Source organism: Pleurodeles waltl, unplaced genomic scaffold, assembly GCF_031143425.1.
Source record: "Pleurodeles waltl isolate 20211129_DDA unplaced genomic scaffold, aPleWal1.hap1.20221129 scaffold_119, whole genome shotgun sequence".
NCBI classification, from domain to species: domain Eukaryota; kingdom Metazoa; phylum Chordata; class Amphibia; order Caudata; family Salamandridae; genus Pleurodeles; species Pleurodeles waltl.
In genome coordinates, this window is record NW_027149825.1 from 891,156 (window position 1) to 914,693 (window position 23,538).

The following is a 23,538-nucleotide window of genomic DNA, read 5'->3' on the forward strand; positions in this document are numbered from 1 at the left end:
GATGACCTCATGAAGGGTACCCTGATTGAGGGCTTTGGATTCTCCACTGAGGAGTACAGGATTAGGTTCAGGGGGGCTCAAAAATCCTCGAGCCAGACCTGGGTTGACTTTGTTGACTACTCAGTGAAAACACTAGATGGTTGGATTCAAGGCAGTGGTGTAAGTAATTATGATGGGCTGTATAATTTATTTGTGAAAGAACACCTGTTAAGTAATTGTTTCAATGATAAACTGCATCAGCATCTGGTAGACCTAGGACCAATTTCTCCCCAAGAATTGGGAAAGAAGGCGGACCATTGGGTCAAGACAAGGGTGTCCAAGACTTCAACAGGGGGTGACCAAAAGAAAGGGGTCACAAAGACTCCCCAGCAGAAGGGTGATGAGACAACCAAAACTAAAAATAGTAAAGAGTCTTCTACAGGCCCCCAAAAACCTGCACAGGAGGGTGGGCCCAGAGCCTCTTCACAAAACAATGGGTACAAGGGTAAAAACTTTGATCCCAAAAAGGCCTGGTGTCATAGCTGTAAACAGCATGGACACCAAACTGGAGACAAGGCCTGTCCCAAGAAAGGTTCCACTCCAAACTCCCATCCAGGTAACACTGGTATGGCTAGTCTCCAAGTGGGATCAACAGTGTGCCCAGAGCAAATCAGGGTCCACACTGAAGCTACTCTAGTTTCCGAGGGTGGGGTGGATTTAGCCACACTAGCTGTCTGGCCGCCTAACATGCAAAAATACAGACAGCAACTCTTGATTAATGGGACTAGAATAGAGGGCCTGAGGGATACAGGTGCCAGTGTCACCATGGTGACAGAGAAACTGGTTTCCCCTGGCCAATACCTGACTGGAAAAACTTACACAGTCACCAACGCTGACAATCAGAGAAAAGTACATCCCATGGCAATGGTTACTTTAGAATGGGGAGGGGTCAATGGCCTGAAACAGGTGGTGGTCTCCTCAAATATCCCAGTGGACTGTCTGCTTGGAAATGACCTGGAGTCCTCAGCATGGGCTGAGGTAGAACTAAAAACCCATGCAGCAATGCTGGGTATCCCTGAACTGGTGTGTGTGAAAACCAGAGCACAGTGCAAGGCACAGGGTGAAAAAGTAGAGCTGGAGTCTGGAAAAATGGCCCAGCCTACCAAGAGAACAGGAAAGTCAGTTGGGAAACCAACTGCAACACAGCAAAAGAAAGGGAACCTCTCTTCTCAGGAAGAAGTTCTGCCCTCTGAGGGAACTGAGCCTTTGGAGCTTGAACCTTACCAGGTTGAGCTCTTAGGCCCAGGGGGACCCTCAAGGGAGGAGCTGTGTAAGGGACAAGAAACCTGTCCCTCTCTTGAAGGCCTTAGGCAGCAAGCTGCTGAAGAGTCCAAGGGCAAGAAAAATGGAACACATAGGGTCTATTGGGAAGATGGACTCCTGTACTCTGAGGCCAGAGACCCCAAACCTGGTGCCACTAGGAGAGTGGTAGTGCCTCAGCTGTTCAGGAAGTTCATCCTAACATTGGCCCATGACATTCCCCTTGCTGGACATTTGGGACAAACCAAGACGTGGGAGAGGTTAGTCAACCACTTCTACTGGCCCAATATGTCCAACATGGTTAAGGAGTTTTGCCTCTCCTGCCCCACCTGTCAAGCCAGTGGTAAGACAGGTGGGCATCCAAAGGCCCCCCTCATTCCACTTCCAGTGGTGGGGGTGCCCTTTGAAAGAGTGGGTGTGGACATAGTTGGTCCACTAGAACCTCCCACAGCCTCAGGAAATATGTATATCCTGGTAGTAGTGGATCATGCTACCAGGTATCCTGAAGCTATTCCCCTTAGGTCGACTACTGCCCCTGCAGTAGCCAAGGCCCTCATTGGTATCTTTACCAGAGTGGGTTTCCCTAAGGAGGTGGTGTCTGACAGAGGTACCAACTTCATGTCAGCATACCTAAAGCACATGTGGAATGAGTGTGGAGTGACTTATAAATTCACTACACCCTACCATCCACAAACTAATGGCTTAGTTGAGAGATTCAACAAGACATTAAAAGGCATGATCATGGGGCTCCCAGAAAAACTCAAAAGGAGATGGGATGTCCTCCTGCCATGTCTGCTTTTCGCTTACAGGGAGGTACCACAGAAGGGAGTAGGATTCTCACCCTTTGAACTTCTGTTTGGTCATCCTGTAAGGGGACCACTTGCCCTTGTTAAAGAAGGCTGGGAGAGACCTCTCCATGAGCCTAAACAGGACATAGTGGACTATGTACTTGGCCTTCGCTCTAGAATGGCAGAGTACATGGAAAAGGCAACCAAAAACCTTGAGGCCAGCCAACAGCTCCAGAAGTTTTGGTATGACCAAAAGGCTGCACTGGTTGAGTTCCAACCAGGGCAGAAAGTCTGGGTTCTGGAGCCTGTGGCTCCCAGGGCACTCCAGGACAAATGGAGTGGCCCTTACCCAGTGCTAGAGAGGAAGAGTCAGGTCACCTACCTGGTGGACCTGGGCACAAGCAGGAGCCCCAAGAGGGTGATCCATGTGAACCGCCTTAAGCTCTTCCATGACAGGGCTGATGTGAATCTGTTAATGGTAACAGATGAGGATCAGGAGGCAGAGAGTGAACCTCTCCCTGATCTTCTGTCATCAGACCCAAAAGATGGCACAGTAGATGGAGTGATCTACTCAGACACCCTCTCTGGCCAACAGCAGGCTGATTGTAGGAGAGTCCTACAACAGTTTCCTGAGCTTTTCTCCCTAACCCCTGGTCAGACCCACCTGTGTACCCATGATGTGGACACAGGGGACAGCATGCCTGTCAAGAACAAAATCTTCAGACAGTCTGACCATGTTAAGGAAAGCATCAAGGTGGAAGTCCACAAGATGCTGGAATTGGGAGTGATTGAGCGCTCTGACAGCCCCTGGGCTAGCCCAGTGGTCTTAGTCCCCAAACCTCACACCAAAGATGGAAAGAAAGAGATGAGGTTTTGTGTGGACTACAGAGGGCTCAATTCTGTCACCAAGACAGATGCCCATCCAATTCCAAGAGCTGATGAGCTCATTGATAAATTAGGTGCTGCCAAATTTCTAAGTACCTTTGACTTGACAGCAGGGTACTGGCAAATAAAAATGGCACCTGGAGCAAAAGAAAAGACAGCATTCTCCACACCTGATGGGCATTATCAGTTTACTGTTATGCCCTTTGGTTTAAAGAATGCCCCTGCCACCTTCCAAAGGTTGGTGAATCAAGTCCTTGCTGGCTTGGAGTCCTTTAGCACAGCTTATCTTGATGATATTGCTGTCTTTAGCTCCACCTGGCAGGATCACCTGGTCCACCTGAGGAAGGTTTTGAAGGCTCTGCAATCTGCAGGCCTCTCTATCAAGGCATCCAAATGCCAGATAGGGCAGGGAACTGTGGTTTACTTGGGACACCTTGTAGGTGGAGGCCAAGTTCAGCCACTCCAACCCAAGATCCAGACTATTCTGGACTGGGTAGCTCCAAAAACCCAGACTCAAGTCAGGGCATTCCTTGGCTTGACTGGGTACTACAGGAGGTTTGTGAAGGGATATGGATCCATTGTGACAGCCCTCACTGAACTCACCTCCAAGAAAATGCCCAAGAAAGTGAACTGGACTGTGGACTGCCAACAGGCCTTTGACACCCTGAAACAAGCCATGTGCTCAGCACCAGTTCTCAAAGCTCCAGATTATTCTAAGCAGTTCATTGTGCAGACTGATGCCTCTGAACATGGGATAGGGGCAGTTTTGTCCCAAACAAATGATGATGGCCTTGACCAGCCTGTTGCTTTCATTAGCAGGAGGTTACTCCCCAGGGAGCAGCGTTGGAGTGCCATTGAGAGGGAGGCCTTTGCTGTGGTTTGGTCCCTGAAGAAGCTGAGACCATACCTCTTTGGGACTCACTTCCTAGTTCAAACTGACCACAGACCTCTCAAATGGCTGATGCAAATGAAAGGTGAAAATCCTAAACTGTTGAGGTGGTCCATCTCCCTACAGGGAATGGACTTTATAGTGGAACACAGACCTGGGACTGCCCATGCCAATGCAGATGGCCTTTCCAGGTTCTTCCACTTAGAAAATGAAGACTCTCTTGGGAAAGGTTAGTCTCATCCTCTTTCGTTTGGGGGGGGGTTGTGTAAGGAAATGCCTCCTTGGCATGGTTGCCCCCTGACTTTTTGCCTTTGCTGATGCTATGTTTACAATTGAAAGTGTGCTGAGGCCTGCTAACCAGGCCCCAGCACCAGTGTTCTTTCCCTAACCTGTACTTTTGTATCCACAATTGGCAGACCCTGGCATCCAGATAAGTCCCTTGTAACTGGTACTTCTAGTACCAAGGGCCCTGATGCCAAGGAAGGTCTCTAAGGGCTGCAGCATGTCTTATGCCACCCTGGAGACCTCTCACTCAGCACAGACACACTGCTTACCAGCTTGTGTGTGCTAGTGAGGACAAAACGAGTAAGTCGACATGGCACTCCCCTCAGGGTGCCATGCCAGCCTCTCACTGCCTATGCAGTATAGGTAAGACACCCCTCTAGCAGGCCTTACAGCCCTAAGGCAGGGTGCACTATACCATAGGTGAGGGTACCAGTGCATGAGCATGGTACCCCTACAGTGTCTAAACAAAACCTTAGACATTGTAAGTGCAGGGTAGCCATAAGAGTATATGGTCTGGGAGTCTGTCAAACACGAACTCCACAGCACCATAATGGCTACACTGAAAACTGGGAAGTTTGGTATCAAACTTCTCAGCACAATAAATGCACTCTGATGCCAGTGTACATTTTATTGTAAAATACACCACAGAGGGCACCTTAGAGGTGCCCCCTGAAACTTAACCGACTATCTGTGTAGGCTGACTAGTTTTAGCAGCCTGCCACAAACCGAGACATGTTGCTGGCCCCATGGGGAGAGTGCCTTTGTCACTCTGAGGCCAGTAACAAAGCCTGCACTGGGTGGAGATGCTAACACCTCTCCCAGGCAGGAATTGTCACACCTGGCGGTGAGCCTCAAAGGCTCACCTCCTTTGTGCCAACCCAGCAGGACACTCCAGCTAGTGGAGTTGCCCGCCCCCTCCGGCCAGGCCCCACTTTTGGCGGCAAGGCCGGAGAAAATAATGAGAAAAACAAGGAGGAGTCACTGGCCAGTCAGGACAGCCCCTAAGGTGTCCTGAGCTGAGGTGACTCTAACTTTTAGAAATCCTCCATCTTGCAGATGGAGGATTCCCCCAATAGGGTTAGGATTGTGACCCCCTCCCCTTGGGAGGAGGCACAAAGAGGGTGTACCCACCCTCAGGGCTAGTAGCCATTGGCTACTAACCCCCCAGACCTAAACACGCCCTTAAATTTAGTATTTAAGGGCTACCCTGAACCCTAGAAAATCAGATTCCTGCAACAAGAAGAAGGACTGCCCAGCTGAAAACCCCTGCAGCGGAAGACCAGAAGACGACAACTGCCTTGGCTCCAGAAACTCACCGGCCTGTCTCCTGCCTTCCAAAGATCCTGCTCCAGCGACGCCTTCCGAAGGGACCAGCGACCTCGACATCCTCTGAGGACTGCCCCTGCTTCGAAAAGACAAGAAACTCCCGAGGACAGCGGACCTGCTCCAAGAAAAGCTGCAACTTTGTTTCCAGCAACTTTAAAGATCCCTGCAAGCTCCCCGCAAGAAGCGTGAGACTTGCAACACTGCACCCGGCGACCCCGACTCGACTGGTGGCGATCCAACACCTCAGGAGGGACCCCAGGACTACTCTGATACTGTGAGTACCAAAACCTGTCCCCCCTGAGCCCCCACAGCGCCGCCTGCAGAGGGAATCCCGAGGCTTCCCCCTGACCGCGACTCTTTTGAACCTAAAGTCCCGACACCTGGGAGAGACCCTGCACCCGCAGCCCCCAGGACCTGAAGGACCGGACTTTCACTGGAGAAGTGACCCCCAGGAGTCCCTCTCCCTTGCCCAAGTGGAGGTTTCCCCGAGGAATCCCCCCCTTGCCTACCTGCAGCGCGGAAGAGATCCCGAGATCTCTCATAGACTAACATTGCGAACCCGACGCTTGTTTCTACACTGCACCCGGCCGCCCCCGCGCCGCTGAGGGTGAAATTTCTGTGTGGACTTGTGTCCCCCCCGGTGCCCTACAAAACCCCCCTGGTCTGCCCTCCGAAGACGCGGGTACTTACCTGCAAGCAGACCGGAACCGGGGCACCCCCTTCTCTCCATTCTAGCCTATGTGTTTTGGGCACCACTTTGGACTCTGCACCTGACCGGCCCTGAGCTGCTGGTGTGGTGACTTTGGGGTTGCTCTGAACCCCCAACGGTGGGCTACCTTGGACCAAGAACTGAGCCCTGTAAGTGTCTTACTTACCTGGTTAATCTAACAAATACTTACCTCCCCTAGGAACTGTGAAAATTGCACTAAGTGTCCACTTTTAAAACAGCTATTTGTCAATAACTTGAAAAGTATACATGCAATTTTGATGATTTGAAGTTCCTAAAGTACTTACCTGCAATACCTTTCGAATGAGATATTACATGTAGAATTTGAACCTGTGGTTCTTAAAATAAACTAAGAAAAGATATTTGTCTATATAAAAACCTATTGGCTGGATTTGTCTCTGAGTGTGTGTACCTCATTTATTGTCTTGTGTATGTACAGCAAATGCTTAACACTACTCCTTGGATAAGCCTACTGCTCGACCACACTACCACAAAATAGAGCATTAGTATTATCTCTTTTTACCACTATTTTACCTCTAAGGGGAACCCTTGGACTCTGTGCATGCTATTCCTTACTTTGAAATAGCACATACAGAGCCAACTTCCTACAGTTACCCCCTGATTTTTTTCCTTTCCTGATGCTATGTTTTGATTTGAAAGTGTGCTGAGGCCTGCTAACCAGGCCCCAGCATCAGTGTTCTTTCCCTAACCTGTACTTTTGATTCCACAATTGGCACACCCTGGCATCCAGGTAAGTCCCTTGTAACTGGTACCCCCTGGTACCAAGGGCCCTGATGCCAGGGAAGGGCACTAAGGGCTGCAGCATATCTTATGCCACCCTGGGGACCCCTCACTCAGCACAGACACACTGCTTACCAGCTTGTGTGTGCTGGTGAGAACAAAACGAGTAAGTCGGCATGGCACTCCCCTCAGGGTGCCATGCCAACCTCACACTGCCTATGCAGTATAGATAAGTCACCCCTATAGTAGGCCTTACAGCCCTAAGGCAGGGTGCACTATACCATAGGTGAGGGCACCAGTACATGAGTACTGTGCCCCTACAGTGTCTAAGCCAAACCTTAGACATTGTAAGTGCAGGGTAGCCATAAGAGTATATGGTCTGGGAGTCTGTCAAACACGGACTCCACAGCACCATAATGGCTACACTGAAAACTGGGAAGTTTGGTATCAAACTTCTCAGCACAATAAATGCACACTGATGCCAGTGTACATTTTATTATGAAATACACCCCAGAGGGCACCTTAGAGGTGCCCCCTGAAACCTTAACCGACTATCTGTGTAGGCTGACTGGTTCCAGCAGCCTGCCACAACCGAGACATGTTGCTGGCCCCATGGGGAGAGTGCCTTTGTCACTCTGATGCCAGTAACAAAGCCTGCACTGGGTGGAGATGCTAACACCTCCCCCAGGCAGGAGCTGTAACACCTGGCGGTGAGCCTCAAAGGCTTACCCCCTTTGTTCCAGCACCACAGGGCACTCCAGCTAGTGGAGTTGCCCGCCCCCTCCGGTCACGGCCCCACTTTTGGCGGCAAGGCCGGAGGAGATAATGAGAATAACAAGGAGGAGTCACTGGCCAGTCAGGACAGCCCCTAAGGTGTCCTGAGCTGAAGTGACTAACTTTTAGCAATCCTCCATCTTGCAGATGGAGGATTCCCCCAATAGGGATAGGAATGTGACCCCCTCCCCTTGGGAGGAGGCACAAAGAGGGTGTACCCACCCTCAGGGCTAGTAGCCATTGGCTACTAACCCCCCAGACCTAAACACGCCCTTAAATTTAGTATTTAAGAGCTTCCCTGAACCTAAGAATTTAGATTCCTGAAACTACAAGAAGAAGAGGACTGCTGAGCTGAAAAACCCCTGCAGAAGAAAAACAGAAGACACCAACTGCTTTGGCCCCAGTCCTACCGGCCTGTCTCCTGCCTTCCAAAGAAACCTGCTCCAGCGACGCTTTCCAAAGGACCAGCGACCTCTGAATCCTCAGAGGACTGCCCTGCTTCAAGAAAGACAAGAAACTCCCGACAGCGGCCCTGCTCCAAAAAGACTGCAACTTTGTTTCAAGGGAGCAGATTTAAAGACCCCTGCAACTCCCCGCAAGAAGCGTGAGACTTGCAACACTGCACCCAGCGACCCCGACTCGACTGGTGGAGAACCAACACCTCAGGGAGGACCCTCCGGCGACTCCAAGACCGCGAGTAACCAAAGTTGTCCCCCCTGAGCCCCCACAGCGACGCCTGCAGAGGGAATCCCGAGGCTCCCCCTGACCGCGACTGCCTGAACTCTAATTTCCCGACGGCTGGAAAAGACCCTGCACCCGCAGCCCCCAGCACCTGAAGGATCGGAACTCCAGGGCATGGAGTGACCCCCAGGAGGCCCTCTCCCTTGTCCAGGTGCTGGCTACCCCGAGGAGCCCCCCCCCCCCCCCCTTGCCTGCATCGCTGAAGAGACCCCTTGGTCTCCCATTGATTTACATTGCAAACCCGACGCTTGTTTGCACACTGCACCCGGCCGCCCCCGAGCTGCTGAGGGTGTACTTTTTGTGTGGACTTGTTTCCCCCCGGTGCCCTACAAAACCCCCCTGGTCTGCCCTCCGAAGACGCGGGTACTTACCTGCTGGCAGACTGGAACCGGGGCACCCCCTTCTCTCCATTGAAGCCTATGCGTTTTGGGCACCACTTTGAACTCTGCACCTGACCGGCCCTGAGCTGCTGGTGTGGTGACTTTGGGGTTGCTCTGAACCCCCAACAGTGGGCTACCTTGGACCCCAATCTCAACCACGTAGGTGGTTTACTTACCTGCTAAAACTAACAATACTTTACCTCCCCCAGGAACTGTGAAAATTGCACTGTGTCCACTTTTAAAACAGCTATTTGTGTTTTATGTGAAAGGTATATATGCTACTGTAATCATTCAAAGTTCCTAAAGTACTTACCTGCAATACCTTTCAAATGAGATATTACATGTAGAATTTGAACCTGTGGTTCTTAAAATAAACTAAGAAAAGATATTTTTCTATAACAAAACCTATTGGCTGGATTTGTCTCTGAGTGTGTGTTCCTCATTTATTGCCTGTGTGTATGTACAACAAATGCTAAACACTACTCCTTTGATAAGCCTACTGCTCGACCACACTACCACAAAATAGAGCATTAGTATTATCTCTTTTTGCCACTATCTTACCTCTAAGGGGAACCCTTGGACTCTGTGCATACTATTCCTTACTTTGAAATAGCACATACAGAGCCAACTTCCTACACCATTATGGTGCTGTGGAGTTCGTGTTTGACAGACTCCCAGACCATATACTCTTATGGCTACCCTGCACTTACAATGTCTAAGGTTTGGCTTAGACACTGTAGGGGCACAGTGCTCATGCACTGGTGCCCTCACCCATGGTATAGTGCACCCTGCCTTAGGGCTGTAAGGCCTGCTAGAGGGGTGACTTATCTATACTGCATAGGCAGTGTGAGGTTGGCATGGCACCCTGAGGGGAGTGCCATGTCGACTTACTTGTTTTGTCCTCACCAGCACACACAAGCTGGCAAGCAGTGTGTCTGTGCTGAGTGAGGGATCCCCCAGGGTGGCATAAGATATGCTGCAACCCTTAGAGACCTTCCCTGGCATCAGGGCCCTTGGTACCAGGGGTACCAGTTACAAGGGACTTACCTGGATGCCAGGGTGTGCCAATTGTGTAAAACAAAAGTACAGGTTAGGGAAAGAACACTGGTGCTGGGGCCTGGTTAGCAGGCCTCAGCACACTTTCAATTCAAAACATAGCATCAGCAAAGGCAAAAAGTCAGGGGGTAATCATACCAAGGAGGCATTTCCTTACATTTGCCAAGTGTAATTCTGTATAACTTTGTAACTTTATCACTGTGTGCCTGACTGTTGCCTTGTGGGAAAGCTTAGGCTCCAACTCCGAGCAGTAGACCTGAGTTAAATAAAGTGACAAGCTATAGGCATGATTGGTCCATTGGAAAAAAAAAAAGTTCTGTCTCCTGTCATAGATCTGATGTGCTCATTATGACATGCTGGGACGAAGGCAGTGGGATTAGCTTAGTTTTTGTGAAAATCACTTGTTAAAGCCTGTAGGCTTTTAAATGTAGGCTACACACAGAGTGCTGTACACTTTTATACAATTAACCTTAACTTGATATTTACCTTAAAGGGATATTCACAATCGCCTGATAATACTCACTTCAGTAACAACAGCCAGTAGCTGTAAAAATATGGCTGCTACCGTTCTGAAGGCTGCCATTTAAAGCACATTTAGTAAACAATACAATCATGCAGCCGCTTCAGTTAACACACATTTTATATTTCAGGGAAGCAGAGTATATTGACAAAAAATATATACTGCTCTTCAAATTTAAGGAAGGTGGAAACATTAGTATGAAGTAAGGTGTGTACTTTTAAGAATTACCAGAAGACCCAGTCTCACAGAGACAAATTTCTTGCACTTGGCTTTCGTTTATCAAACTGATTAATTCCGGAACCTGTAGTCTTAGTTTAGTTAACTTGCCCCAGTTGTAATAAAAAATATAAAAATGGTAATTTGCAAAATATAAACATAAGACAACTAGTTTGATTCTTGTTTTATCATTACATACAGGCCAGACCAACTGGCTTTGCCAATTCTTAATCTGCTTTGAGAGGCTGCATTCTACCACCACCTTAGAATAAGTACGGTTAAACATAATGAGTTCTATTAAACAAAAATGCAGCCCTGTAGGAAGCTGGCCTCGTGCGTGGTGGGTACCTATGTGTAGGAGGCTGGCCTGGCTTGTAGTGGGTACCAGAGGTACTTACACCTTGTGCCAGGTCCAGTTCTCCCTTATTAGTGTAGAAGAGGAGTTTCTAGCAGCTTAGGCTGACAGAAGGTAGCTATGGTAAAGCAGCTTAGGCTGAAGTAGGAGACATGCAAAGCTCCTACTATACCACTGGTGTCATATGCACAATATCATAAGAAAACACAATACACAGATATACTAAAAATAAAGGTACTTTATTTTTATGACAATATGCCAAAAGTATCTCAGTGAGTACGCTCAGTATGAGGAGACGTTATATACACAAGATGTATGTACACAAACCAAAATTAGGTAAGTAATAGCAAGAAAAGTAATGCAAACAGTGTAGAATTACAATAGATTGCAATAGGAGCACATAGGTATAGGGGCAACACAAACTATATACTCCAAAAGTGGAATGCGAACCACGAATGAACCCCAAACCTATGTGAGCTTGTAGATGGTCGCTGGGACTGTAAGTAAACAGTGAGGGTTAGAAAAATAGCCCACCCCAAGACCCTGAAAGGTAGGTGTAAAGTGCACCTACTACCCCCAGAGAGCACAGAAGTCGTGATAGGGGAATTCTGCAGGAAGAACAAACACCAGCAATGCAACAACAGTGGATTTCCGGACCTGAGTACCTGTAAGACAAGGGGACCAAGTCCAAGACAGTGTCGAGAGTGGGCAGGAGCCCAGGAAATGTCAGCTGAGGGTGCAAGGAAGCTGCCACCTGTTGGAAGAAGCTTGGAGTTCTGCAAGAAAGAAAGACTAGGTACTTCTCCTTTGGAGGATGGATGTCCCACGTCGCGATGAAGCTTGCAGAGGTGTTCCCACGCAGAAAGACCGCAAACAAGCCTTGCTAGCTGCAAGGGTCGCAGTAGAGGTTTTTGGGTGCTGCTGTGGCCCAGGAGGGACCAGGATGTCGCCACTTGGAGGAGGAGACAGAGGGGGCACCCAGCAACTCAGCAAGCCCTCACAGAAGCAGGCAGCACCTGCTAAAGTACCTGAACAGGCACTTGGAAGGAAAGTGAACCGTAGTCCACGCAAAGTCACAAAAGGGAGTTCCACGACACCAGAGGACAACTCAGAAGGTTGTGCACTGCAGGAAGGAGTGCTGGGGACCCAGGCTTGGCTGTGCACGAAGAAAATCCTGGAAGAGTGCACAGGAGCCGGAGCAGCTGCAAATCACGCGGTACCCAGCAATGCAGTCTAGCGTGGGGAGGCAAGGACTTACCTCCACCAAACTTGGACTGAAGAGTCACTGGACTGTGGGAGTCACTTGGACAGAGTTGCTGAGTTCCAGGGACCACGCTCGTCAGGATGAGAGGGGACCCAGAGGACCAGTGTTGCAGTCTTTTGGTGTCTGCGTTAGCAGGGGGAAGATTCCGTCGATCCACTGGAGATTTCTTCGGAGCTTCTGGTGCAGGGTGAAGGCAGGCTATCCCCAGAGCATGCACCACCTGGAAACAGTCGAGAAAGCCGGCAGGATGAGGCGCTACAATGTTGCTGGTAGTCGTTTGGCTACTTTGTTGCGGTTTTGCAGGCGTCCTGAGCAGTCAGCGGTCGATCCTTTGATAGAAGGTGAAGAGGGAGATGCAGAGGAATTCTGGTGAGCTCTTGCATGCGTTATCTCAAGAATTCCCCAAAGCAGAGACCCTAAATAGCCAGAAAAGAAGGTTTGGCTACCACGGAAAGAAGATTGGCTACCAAGAGAGGTAAGAGCCTATCAGAAGGAGCCTCTGACGTCACCTGCTGGCACCGGCCACTCAGAGCAGTCCAGTGTGCCCCCAACACCTCTGTTTCCAAGATGGCAGAGGTCTGGGACACACTGGAGGAGCTCTGGTCACTCCCCTTTCCTTTGTCCAGTTTTGCGCCAGAGCAGGGCTTGGGGATCCCTGAACCGGTTTAGACTGGCTTATGCAGAGATGGGCACCATCTGTGCCCAAAGTATTTCCAGAGGCTGGGGGAGGCTACTCCTCCCCAGCCCTTCACACCTATTTCCAAAGGGAGTGGGTGTAACACCCTCTCTCAGAGGAAATCCTTTGTTCTGCCTTCCTGGGCCAGGGCTGCCTGGACCCCAGGAGAGAAGAAACCTGTCTGAGGGGTTGGCAGCAGCGGAGACCCCGGAAAGGCAGTTTGGCAGTACCCGGGTTCTGTGCTAGAGACCCGGGGGATCATGGAATTGTCCCCCCCAACACCAGAATGGTATTGGGGTGACAATTCCATGATCTTAGACATGTTACATGGCCATGTTCGGAGTTACCATTGTGACGCTATACATAGGTAGTGACCTATGTATAGTGCACGCGAGTAATGGTGTCCCCGCACTCACAAAGTCTGGGGAATTTGCCATGAACGATGGGGGGGCACCTTGGCTAGTGCCAGGGTGCCCACACACTAAGTAACTTTACACCCAACCTTCACCAGGTGAAGGTTAGACATATAGGTGACTTATAAGTTACTTATGTGCAGTGGTAAATGGCTGTGAAATAACGTGGACGTTATTTCACGCAGGCTGCACTGGCAGGCCTGTGTAAGAATTGTCAGAGCTCCCTATGGGTGGCAAAAGAAATGCTGCAGCCCATAGGGATCTCCTGGAACCCCAATACCCTGGGTACCTCAGTACCATATACAAGGGAATTATATGGGTGTACCAGTATGCCAATGTGAATTGGTAAATTTAGTCACTAGCCTGTTAGTGACAAATTTGGAAAGCAGAGAGAGCATAACCACTGAGGTTCTGGTTAGCAGAGCCTCAGTGAGACAGTTAGGCACCACACAGGGAACACATATAGGCCACAAACTTATGAGCACTGGGGTCCTGGCTAGCAGGATCCCAGTGACACATAACAAACACACTTACAACATAGGGTTTTCACTATGAGCACTGGGTCCTGGCTAGCAGGATTCCAGTGAGACAGTGAAAACACCCTGACATATACTCACAAACAGGCCAAAAGTGGGGGTAACAAGTCTAGAAAGAGGCTACTTTCCTACACTATGGTACTTACACCTTATACCAGGTCCAGGTAACCCCTCTTAGTGAAGTGTAGGCAGTGTCTAGAAGTCAAGCTCTCTAGAGGTAGCTGTGGATGAGCAAATAGCAATAAGCAATAGTGACCCTAGTGGGATCCCAAACCATATACTAAGAAAGTGGAAAGCGAACACAGCCGCCGTGCAAGCTTAAGAGTTGCAGTCTTCTGAGGATGCACGGCTATTGACGCAAAGCTGGCAGGAGCCAGAGAACCAAAGTTGCAAAAGAGTCTTCTTCCAAGTTAGCAGCTATGTCGGTTCTGGGAGGGTCCAGATGCAGTTCCAGTAGCCAGAAGTCAAAGTGGAGGTTGCAGAGCAGATGAGTCCTGCTAGTGTCTTGCAAGCCGAATCTGAGGACCCACCCCAGAGGAAGTCCCTATACAGCGCAAAGAGGGGGCTTGGTTACCTAAACAGGTAACTACGTATCAGAGGGTGCCTCTGACGTCACCTGCCTGGCCACTCAGATGCTCCCAGAGTTCCCTACCAACCTTGGAATCAAGATGGCAGAACCCAGGGACCATCTGGAGGAGTTCTGAGCACCACTGCTGGGGTGGTGATGGGTAGGAGGGGTGGTCACTCCCCTTTCCTTTGTCCAGTATTGTGCCAGAGTAGGGACTGGGGGGGTCCCTGAACCGGTGTGAACTGGTTCTATGCACGGATGGCAGCAAATAATCCCTTCAAAGCAAAACCAGTGGCTAGGGGAGGCTACCCCTCCCAAGACAGTCACACCTATTTCCAAAGGGAGAGGGTGTTACCTCCCTCTCCCAAAGGTAATCCTTTGCTCTGCCTTCCTGGTCTTGATCAGATCAAGCAGCAACAGGGCAGAAACCTGTTGGAGGGGTGGCAGCAGCTGGGCTGCCCGGAAAACCCAGAAAGACTGGTGGCAGGAATGCTGGGGGTCCTGTAAGGAGCCCACAGAGGGCACAGGATCATACTTCCAGTACTTGCAACAGTATTGGGGGTATTATTCAGTCATGTTTGTTACCAAACATGCCCAGGTACAGAGGTACCATTATGTAGCTCGACATAGGTAGTGACCTATGTCCAGTACACGTATAAAATAGCATCCCCGCAGTCACGAAGTCCAGTAAAATGGGTGTGCAGTTCACAGGGGCACCTCTGCTAGTGCAGGGGTGCCCTCACATACAGGTTCCTGCCCTCTAGGTTGAGAAGACCCACCATAGGGGTGACTTACAGTGACATGGTGAAGTGACCTGTAGTGAAAACTGGTGCATGCATCCGGTTCACGCAGACTGCAATGGCAGGCCTGCAAAACCCTTTGCGTGAGCTCCCTATAGGTGGCAAAATAACCGCTGCAGCCCATAGGGATCCCCTGGAACCCTAATCCCCTCCGTACCTAGGTACCATATACTAGGCACTTGCATGGGGGGGGACCACTATGCCAATTGTGGGAATAAAAACATACCAGCAAACAAATTTATAAGAGAGAGCATTATCACTAGGGTCCTGGTTAACAGGATCCCAGGGAACACAGTCAAACACACTGACAAACTGGCCAAAAGTGGGCATAGCCACGCTAGAAGGAGGCTACTTTCCTACAAATCGGCTCTGCTTTCAACACACTTAACTCCACGCAATAACTAAAACAAATTACAGTAGCAAACATAAGGGAAAGAAAATGGAATGACCAAAATATTCTCAAGTCCAATGGGTAGGTTGTTTATTTTTAAGATCTTCTCTTAACCCCTTCGCTGCCAGGCCTTTTCCCCCTCAAGTGCCAGGCCTTTTTTTTGGCTATTTGGGGAAGTTCACGCTTAAGCCCTCATAACTTTTTGTCCACATAAGCTACCCACGCCAAATTTGTGTCCTTTTTTCCCCCCAACATCCTAGGGATTCTAGAGGTACCCTGAGTTTATGGGTTCCCCTGGAGGAGACCAAGAAATTAGCCAAAATACAGCAACTTTTTTTTTTTTTTTTTTTTTTTTTTTAATGGCAAAGAAGGCTTGTGGTTTTTTCCCTGAAAATGGCATCATCAAAGCGTTTGCGGTGCTAAATCACCATCTTCCCAGCTTTCAGGAACAGGTAGACTTAAATCAGAAATTCACAATTTCAACACAATTTTTGGCATTTTACTGGGACACACCCCATTTTTACAAATTTTGGTGCTTTTAGCCTCCTTCCAGTTAGTGACAGAAGTGGGTGTGAAACCAATGCTGCATCCCGGAAAGCTAAACATTTCTGAAAAGCAGACAAAATTCTTAATTCACCAAGGGGTCATTTGCATAGATCCTACAAAGTTTTCCTACAGAAAATAACAGCTAAAATAAAAAGAATATTGAAATTGAGGTGAAAAAAAAAGCCATTTTTCTCCACGCTTTAATCTGTTACTTTTTCCTGCGATGTCTGATTTTCAAAAGTAATATACCATACCGTCTGCTGGACTCTTCTGTTTGCAAGGATATATTGGGCTTGTGGGGTCATCAAGAACCGTAGGTTCCCAGAGCCAATAAAAGAGCTGTACCTTGCAATGGGTTTTCCTTGTATACCTGGTGTACAGCAATTCATTTGGTGAAATATAAAGAGTGAAAAATAGGTATCAAGGAAACCTTTGTGAATCCAAAATGGGCACAAGATAAGGTGTTGAGAAGCAGTGGTTATTTGCACATCTCTGAATTCCGTGGTGCCCATACTAGCATGTGAGCTACAATGCATTTCTCAAATAGATGTCTTTTTTAAACACTGTCTTACATTTGGAAGGAAAAAATGTAGAGAACGACAAGGGGCAATAAACACTTGTTTTGCTATTCTGTGTTCCCCCAAGTCTCCCGATAAAAATGGTACCTCACTTGCTGGGGTAGGTCTAATCCCCATGCCAGGAAACGCACCATGGACACATCACATTTTTACATTGAAAACGGATGTGTTGTTTTCAAAGTGTCTAGCTGTGGATTTTGATCTCTAGCTCAGCCAGCACCTAGGGAAACCTACCAAACTTGTGCATTTTTTCAAAACTAGACACCTAGGGGAATTCAGGATGGGGTGACTTGTGGGGCTCGCACCAGGTTCTGTTACCCAGAATCCTTTGCAAACCTCAAAATGTGTAAAAAAAAAAAAAAAAAAAAACATTTTCCACACATTTCGGTGACAGAAAGGTCTGGAATCTGAGAGGAGCCTCAAATTTCCTTCCACCCAGCGTTCCCCCAAGTCTCACGATAAAAATGATACCTCACTTGTGTGGGTAGGCCTAGTGCCTGGGAAATTAAATGCCTCAAAACGTTATGTGGACATAAAGTTCGGGGGGAGGGTGTTGGTGGTGGTGGGGGGGGTGTTAGGGTATTGGGGGGGTGCGTTATTGGTCCTGGGTTCAGCAGCCATATAGGGAAACCTGCCAAACCCAAATATTTCTGAAAACTAGACACCCGAGGCAGCCCAGGGAGGTGTGACTTGTTTGTATCCCCCAGTGTTTTCTTACCCAGAATCGTCAACAAACCTCAAATTTAGCTGCAAAAATCTGATTTTTCCCACATTTCTGTGTGGGGTCACCGCAGCGGGACAAATTTCTTACCACCCTACATTCCCCTCAGTCTCAGTAAAAATGAGAACTCACTTGTGTAGGTGGGCCTTGACAGGGAAGAGCCAAAAATATGTCCACATTTTGGGGGAACCAATGTGGGTCCAAATGGGCAGTTTTGAGAAAAAAAAAAAAATTGTCTGACAAGTGGGGCAGAATTTTTTTTATCGGTAATGCTGGGTGGTAGGAATTTTGTGGATTCCGGCAGATTCCAGAAGGTTCCATCACAAATATGTGGGAAAAATGTGTGATTTCCAGTTGGAGGTTTGTAGGGCATAGTGGGTGAGAAAATGGTGAAGCACACCACCCTGGACTCACCCAGATGTTTAGTTTACAGATGTATCTAGGTCTTGTGGATTTTTCTACATGGGAGCGTCCTAAAGTCCAAAAGTGTAGCCCTCACCATTCCAAGTTGGACGATTTTGAGAGTTAGACAAGCTCTCATGGCCCGAATGTAAAACCAAAACCCAAAATAATCAAATGTCCTCTTGCTTACCATGGGATAATATGTTTTATTGTGCAGGGAGAGCTGAAAGGCTGTTACCCCCTTCAGTTGGGGTGGTGGTATAACCATGCCCATACTGGTTGGTAGCCACTACCCCAATTTTTTTTTTTTTTTAATTCCCTGGCCTGTAGTAGGCTTTCTCACCCCCTCAACGTGATGAGGGGAGAAATGCTTTTGCATTTCTCAGCCGTTCCGCGCTGAAAGTTCAGGGGCAGCCTCTGATGAGGTCAGCATGCAATTGCAAGCTGATGTCATTAGCCGTCACAGGGGAGACGGGGTGGGAGGGGGGGGCCAGGGGTGGAAGAGGAAGCGATTCCCCTTCCATCCCTGCCCAGGGGAGGGGGGTATCTCCCCCTGAGGGCCCATGGCAGGACGAGCTGGTGTTGTCCTCTGCACCAGAGCGCCAAGGGCGAGACCAGCTCATCCAGGGCACCCGAGGGGTTAAGGGCTCCATTGTGTTAACAACAAAAAGTGATTTACTCTTTTTACGCACTTATCACCACACTAGTGGCAAACTACTTACTCTAAATTTTCAGTCTTGCAACTGGAATTTTGCCACAATGTTAGTGCCAGTATTAGAAATGAACTGAAATAAGCTTACAAAATACAGAATTCAATGCTAAACTATTATGTTCAGTTCTTTCAAATGCAACTATTACTTTAGCATAAATAAATGTTTTGGAAATGTCATGCACAGAGGGACGCGTTTTTGTTATGCTACAAATTCTTTAAGTTGGCTAACCATTGTGAAATTGTTACACGCACAAAAGATTAAACATTTTTACATCTGAATTACTGTACTGTAGGATACGCTCTTTCAATTGTCCAAATGTTATCAAAACACTGGGAAAATGCAAATATGCTCAGATACATACCTATTTTGAACCTGAGTAGCAGCAAAATGTACATAATTCTTCTTTTCAAGGAGTTTGGCTAACAAACTTTCAATAGCACCTTTTTGATTTTGAAAAGCTTCTTCCAAAAACTGATACCTTTAAAGTCACAAATAAAATTCATTCAGTCATTGTATCATTGTTCAGTTATTTCTGAGAGATGTGCACACATACACACACAATTATATTATACATAGTTATGGCATATCAATAAAGGTTAACATTCTGGTTTATTACACAGATGTGCATTTACCCTGTTGAATATAGAGATGTTGGTACAACAGAAAGCAGTTAAATTACTTCAACAGTTGAAATGAAGAACAACCTTGAAGAAGAACAAGTTACTTACTTGCATTTAACCGCAAATTATTCTCCTTGTGAATGTCCCAAACTAGATCAGGAAATGCATCTCTCAGCGATTCCTGCGCACGTCATTAGGTGGTGTTCTGTGGCTCTGTGTCTGGTTTGTCCTGTCCCTGAAGTGATGTTGAAAGTCATCCATAATCGCCACCCCTGCATGTCGGTGCTAGTTTCTTTCTGATATCTGTTTGCACCATTAGACTCAGAGCTTTATGTGAATCATTTTCAACGGAGTGCAGATCTCAAAGTAGGACCTTTTTGATGGAGACAAGAGCTACACCAACGTATAGCTCATGAGCTACTTGTAGCTCTTTAGCTACCTGAAAGCAGCTCTCCTTCGTGCAGCACAGTCTACTAAAATAAGAAACTTAATAGGCTGAATTAGGTGTACCAAAAATTTTAAGTGTGTATTCAAGATGAAAATGTGTATTTATCAGAACAAATTTGCTGACGTTTGGGGAAAAAAAGGGTTGCATTTCCAAAATTATATTCACAGCTCATATTTCAGCAAAAATTACGCAGTTTTTGTGAAACTTCTTATTAATACTAATACCTTGCAGGTGGTGCAGCCATAGCCGTTATGCATCGCCCATGTTGACAGCCTTTCTTACATTACTGATGGGAACCATGCCTGATTCTCTGAAGTGATCACTGCTGATAATCTTGCTTATGGTGTCCAATAAGGTAAACTTGTGTCATGTGGTTTACTGTTACACCACTAATAACAGTAGCAGCTCAGGATGACTTTCAATGGACATAAGTATCTCATATTAGGGAAAAGGTTGGAGACCCCTGATCTATTCCATAGAATGTGGAGGTGTGAGGGTCTGTAAAGAATCTTCAGTTAGATAAATTATCCAACAGTAAGAGCGTACCAAGGTTAAGTAATTTACTCTTTTGATGAATACTTTTAACTGTTGATTTCCCACCATGTGAATAGATATCAAAGTACCCTGCCAAATGGTAGGTCTGTAGAATGGCTCAGATCAAACAGTCCTGCATGACATAATGGACAAAATGTCCTACCCACAGGACCTGGCTGTCCAGCAAGTAGTGATCTGCGAATGCTGAACTGACACCCATGTAGTAGCATGGCGGATGTCCAAGACAGGTGCCCCATGAGCTACTGCAGGGTGGCAGCCTTGTCTCTGGTGTAGTGAGGCCATAGAGCTTCCAGAGGCTTTTGGCAGTGCATAGCAAATCTTGAAGAAAAGGATACTCCATATAGAAATGATCAGTTTTTGCACTGCTTTGCCCTTTTCTGTCCCACAAAAAGCAGATTGTCAACCAGACAGCCCCTAGAATGATCAATATAACAATTCAGGGCTCTCTTTGGGTCCAAAAGATGGAGTTCTTCCTCCACAAATGGATGAGGGGAGACAAAGAACGCTGACAAGTTAAGAGACTGCCCGATATGAAATGGCATCACAACTTTTTGTGAGAAATGTTGCCTTAGTCCTCAGCACAAGTCTGATAATGATATAGTATAAAGTTGCTGGACAGATAATGCATCTACCTCACTTAACTGACGCGCTGGCATGATCACTATGAGAAAAACTGTATTCAGAGTTAACCTTAGAGAATGGCTGTGTTCTTGTTCAAATAGAGTATACATCAGATATATGAGTACTAAACCCAGGTCCCACTGATGCATCAAAAAAGGTTTTGTCTGCTTGACACATGTGGGATAGCACATTTAAAACGGCATCACAACAGGAGATTTAAACAGAGATGGCTGAAAAGCCAAACTGTAAAAAAAAAAAAAAAAAAAAAAAAAGCGCCAACAAATAACCTTTATTATTAGCCGCAGAAAGGCGTTGAGCCTGCAAAGGTTGAATACAAAAACAAACTTCACACTGCATCCAGCATAGATGTGGATGGTGGATGAACGAGTCTGCTAAAATTACATTGACCACGCACTTCACCTTTAAACACACCCAGAATTTTAAGGATATCCTGGTACACACCAGACCCAAAACCAAACTCACATGTAAACCAAATTCCCTCAAAGACTTACCACCTGTCACGGGTCATCATTACCCATGTGGTCCCTGTGAGGTTTGCCACTTGACCATACATGCCAAAGAGTTTCAACTGGGCAAGGGGCTGGCTTGGACACAGAAGAGTCATACTAATTGCAACACAGAAAACTGTGTCCATCTCATTACCTGCCCCTGTGCCCTACAATACGTGGGGGTGACCACGTGACCTGTTAAGACAAGGATGATGGAACACTGCAGCAACATCCGCTGCACACACCGAACCACCAAAATGTGCGCTCAATTCTGTAATTCCAATCAGTCACCAGTGGACAGTCCTGGAGGTCAACAACTGATGCAGTAACGCAACACTCTTTAGAACAGAGCAACAATGAGCGTTCTGCCTTTCCACCAACACTAGGGGTGTAATTATGCCCTGTACCTTACTTATCATAGAAGTTAGAAGGAACATTAGGTGATCATTTCATTCCTGTAATATCCTGTTGACATCCCATGTTGACAAACACCTCCACATATTGGGCCATTGCTCCTTGAAACACTGATTGGTTGACATTACCCAGTTAGTAGGACGGGAGTGCTGGCATCTGCACTGTACTCTATTATTAATATTTTTATTTTAAATTTTTACAGACGTGCATCTTGTTTCTCACACGCCAATTGTGCACTATGCTCCAATAACACTGATGAATTCGGACATGACAATTGATTTATATCTATACGACGGGGTTACAAGGTACCTTCCATCGTTACACTTTCCACAATGGTACAGTTAACATATAGGGGGACAAGTTTGGTGGGCAGAAAAGGCCGCCCGACAAACTCCCATAGTTAGGTTGCCACAAGTGCGACCACCTTCCCGCGAGGCCCATTAAGAATTCCCCGCTGGGTCAGCGGGCGGAAAAGGTGTTTCCGCCCGGTGGGGAACAGCCCACAACATTGGCGTCAGATCATAATTAAGCCAGTAGCAATGTTGCAGAGAAAACCGCAGCAGGGCTGTCCATGGGGGCCCCTGCACACAGCTTTTACACCGACATGTAAAAGCATGTAAAAGCTGGCGGAGAGGGGGTCGTAATCCCCACGGTGGCGCTGCATGCAAGCCAGCACCACCAGTCCTTCCACTTTGGCAGGTGTAAGACCGCCACTTTATGACCGTGGCGGCTGGGCCACGGCTGGACCGCCAGCACTGCAAGTTTCCCATCCAGTGGAGGGAAACTGGCGGTCCGACTGTGGCCCAAACTCCATGGTCATAAAGTGGTGGTCTGACCGCGCCAAATTTGTCGGACCACCGCTTTGGTGGCGGTCAGATGGTCACCTCGGTCCTGGAGGTGTGAAGACTATCAGGGTTGTAATGAGGTGCATAGTTTCACAACACTTTATTCACCCAACATGGCAGCCATTTCAAAACTTCTGAACCTGCATACCATACTATCCTTCATGAGCTCCATCTCCCCCCCCCCCCTTTTTGTGGTAGACAGATGCTTATGAGAAGAAGTTCTGGATACCACACTCTCCTGGCTTAATCCGGATTCACCAGGATTGCTGGGCCTAGTCATTCCTGACCTTCTTATCTTTGGACAGATGAGGTTGAGGCATGAAGACGTACAGGAGTCCCAAGCTCCATTGCAGTCGAAAGGCATCTTTAAGGGAGAACTGCTTTGGAAACGCCAAAGTGCAAATGTTTGTACAGTTAGAGTTCTTGGCACTGGAGATGTGGCAACTGAAGTGGGCTAATTACTTTGATCACTTAAACGGACTCCATGTATAGAAAAGAATGAACTACTCTGAGACAAAATGCAGCAAGGGTTTGCACTATTGTTGAAAGACACCTTGCACCACGTCTGAATGCAGTCACCATTCATGAACTGCTAGGTAACACAGACTTAGATCATCTGCCCTGGCATTTAAAGACCCTGCCAGGTGATGTATGGCCAGAAAGATGCCCAGACTACTCAGCCAGTTGTAGAGATGTAGAGTTTGCTGGTACAAGACCCAGGACCCAATCCTTCCCTGTTTGTCACAGTATCACTTGGCGGTGCTGTTGTCTAAGAGGAGCTGCACATGTTCCCCACTGCTGGCTGGAAGGAAAGCTTTGGAGACCAGCGTACCACCCACAACAAGAGATCAGAGTCCTCTGATCTTCACCTCTCCCAGATGATGGTCCCAAACCAGCAATTATGCATTTGTCACAACCATTTGTTCAGGGTAGAGT

General features: G+C 47.7%; 1 protein-coding gene across 3 annotated transcripts in view; it reads right to left on the reverse strand.

Moving 5' to 3' along the window:
- The window catches only part of TRIM33 (tripartite motif containing 33), a 502,696-nt gene that overhangs the window by 382,600 nt on the left and 96,558 nt on the right, over positions 1-23,538 (reverse strand). For all 3 annotated transcript variants that reach the window (XM_069218910.1, XM_069218908.1, XM_069218909.1), the window contains exon 5: positions 18,952-19,068. In XM_069218910.1, the coding sequence (XP_069075011.1) occupies positions 18,952-19,068 (117 nt within the window). The remainder of the gene's footprint in view (positions 1-18,951; positions 19,069-23,538) is intronic.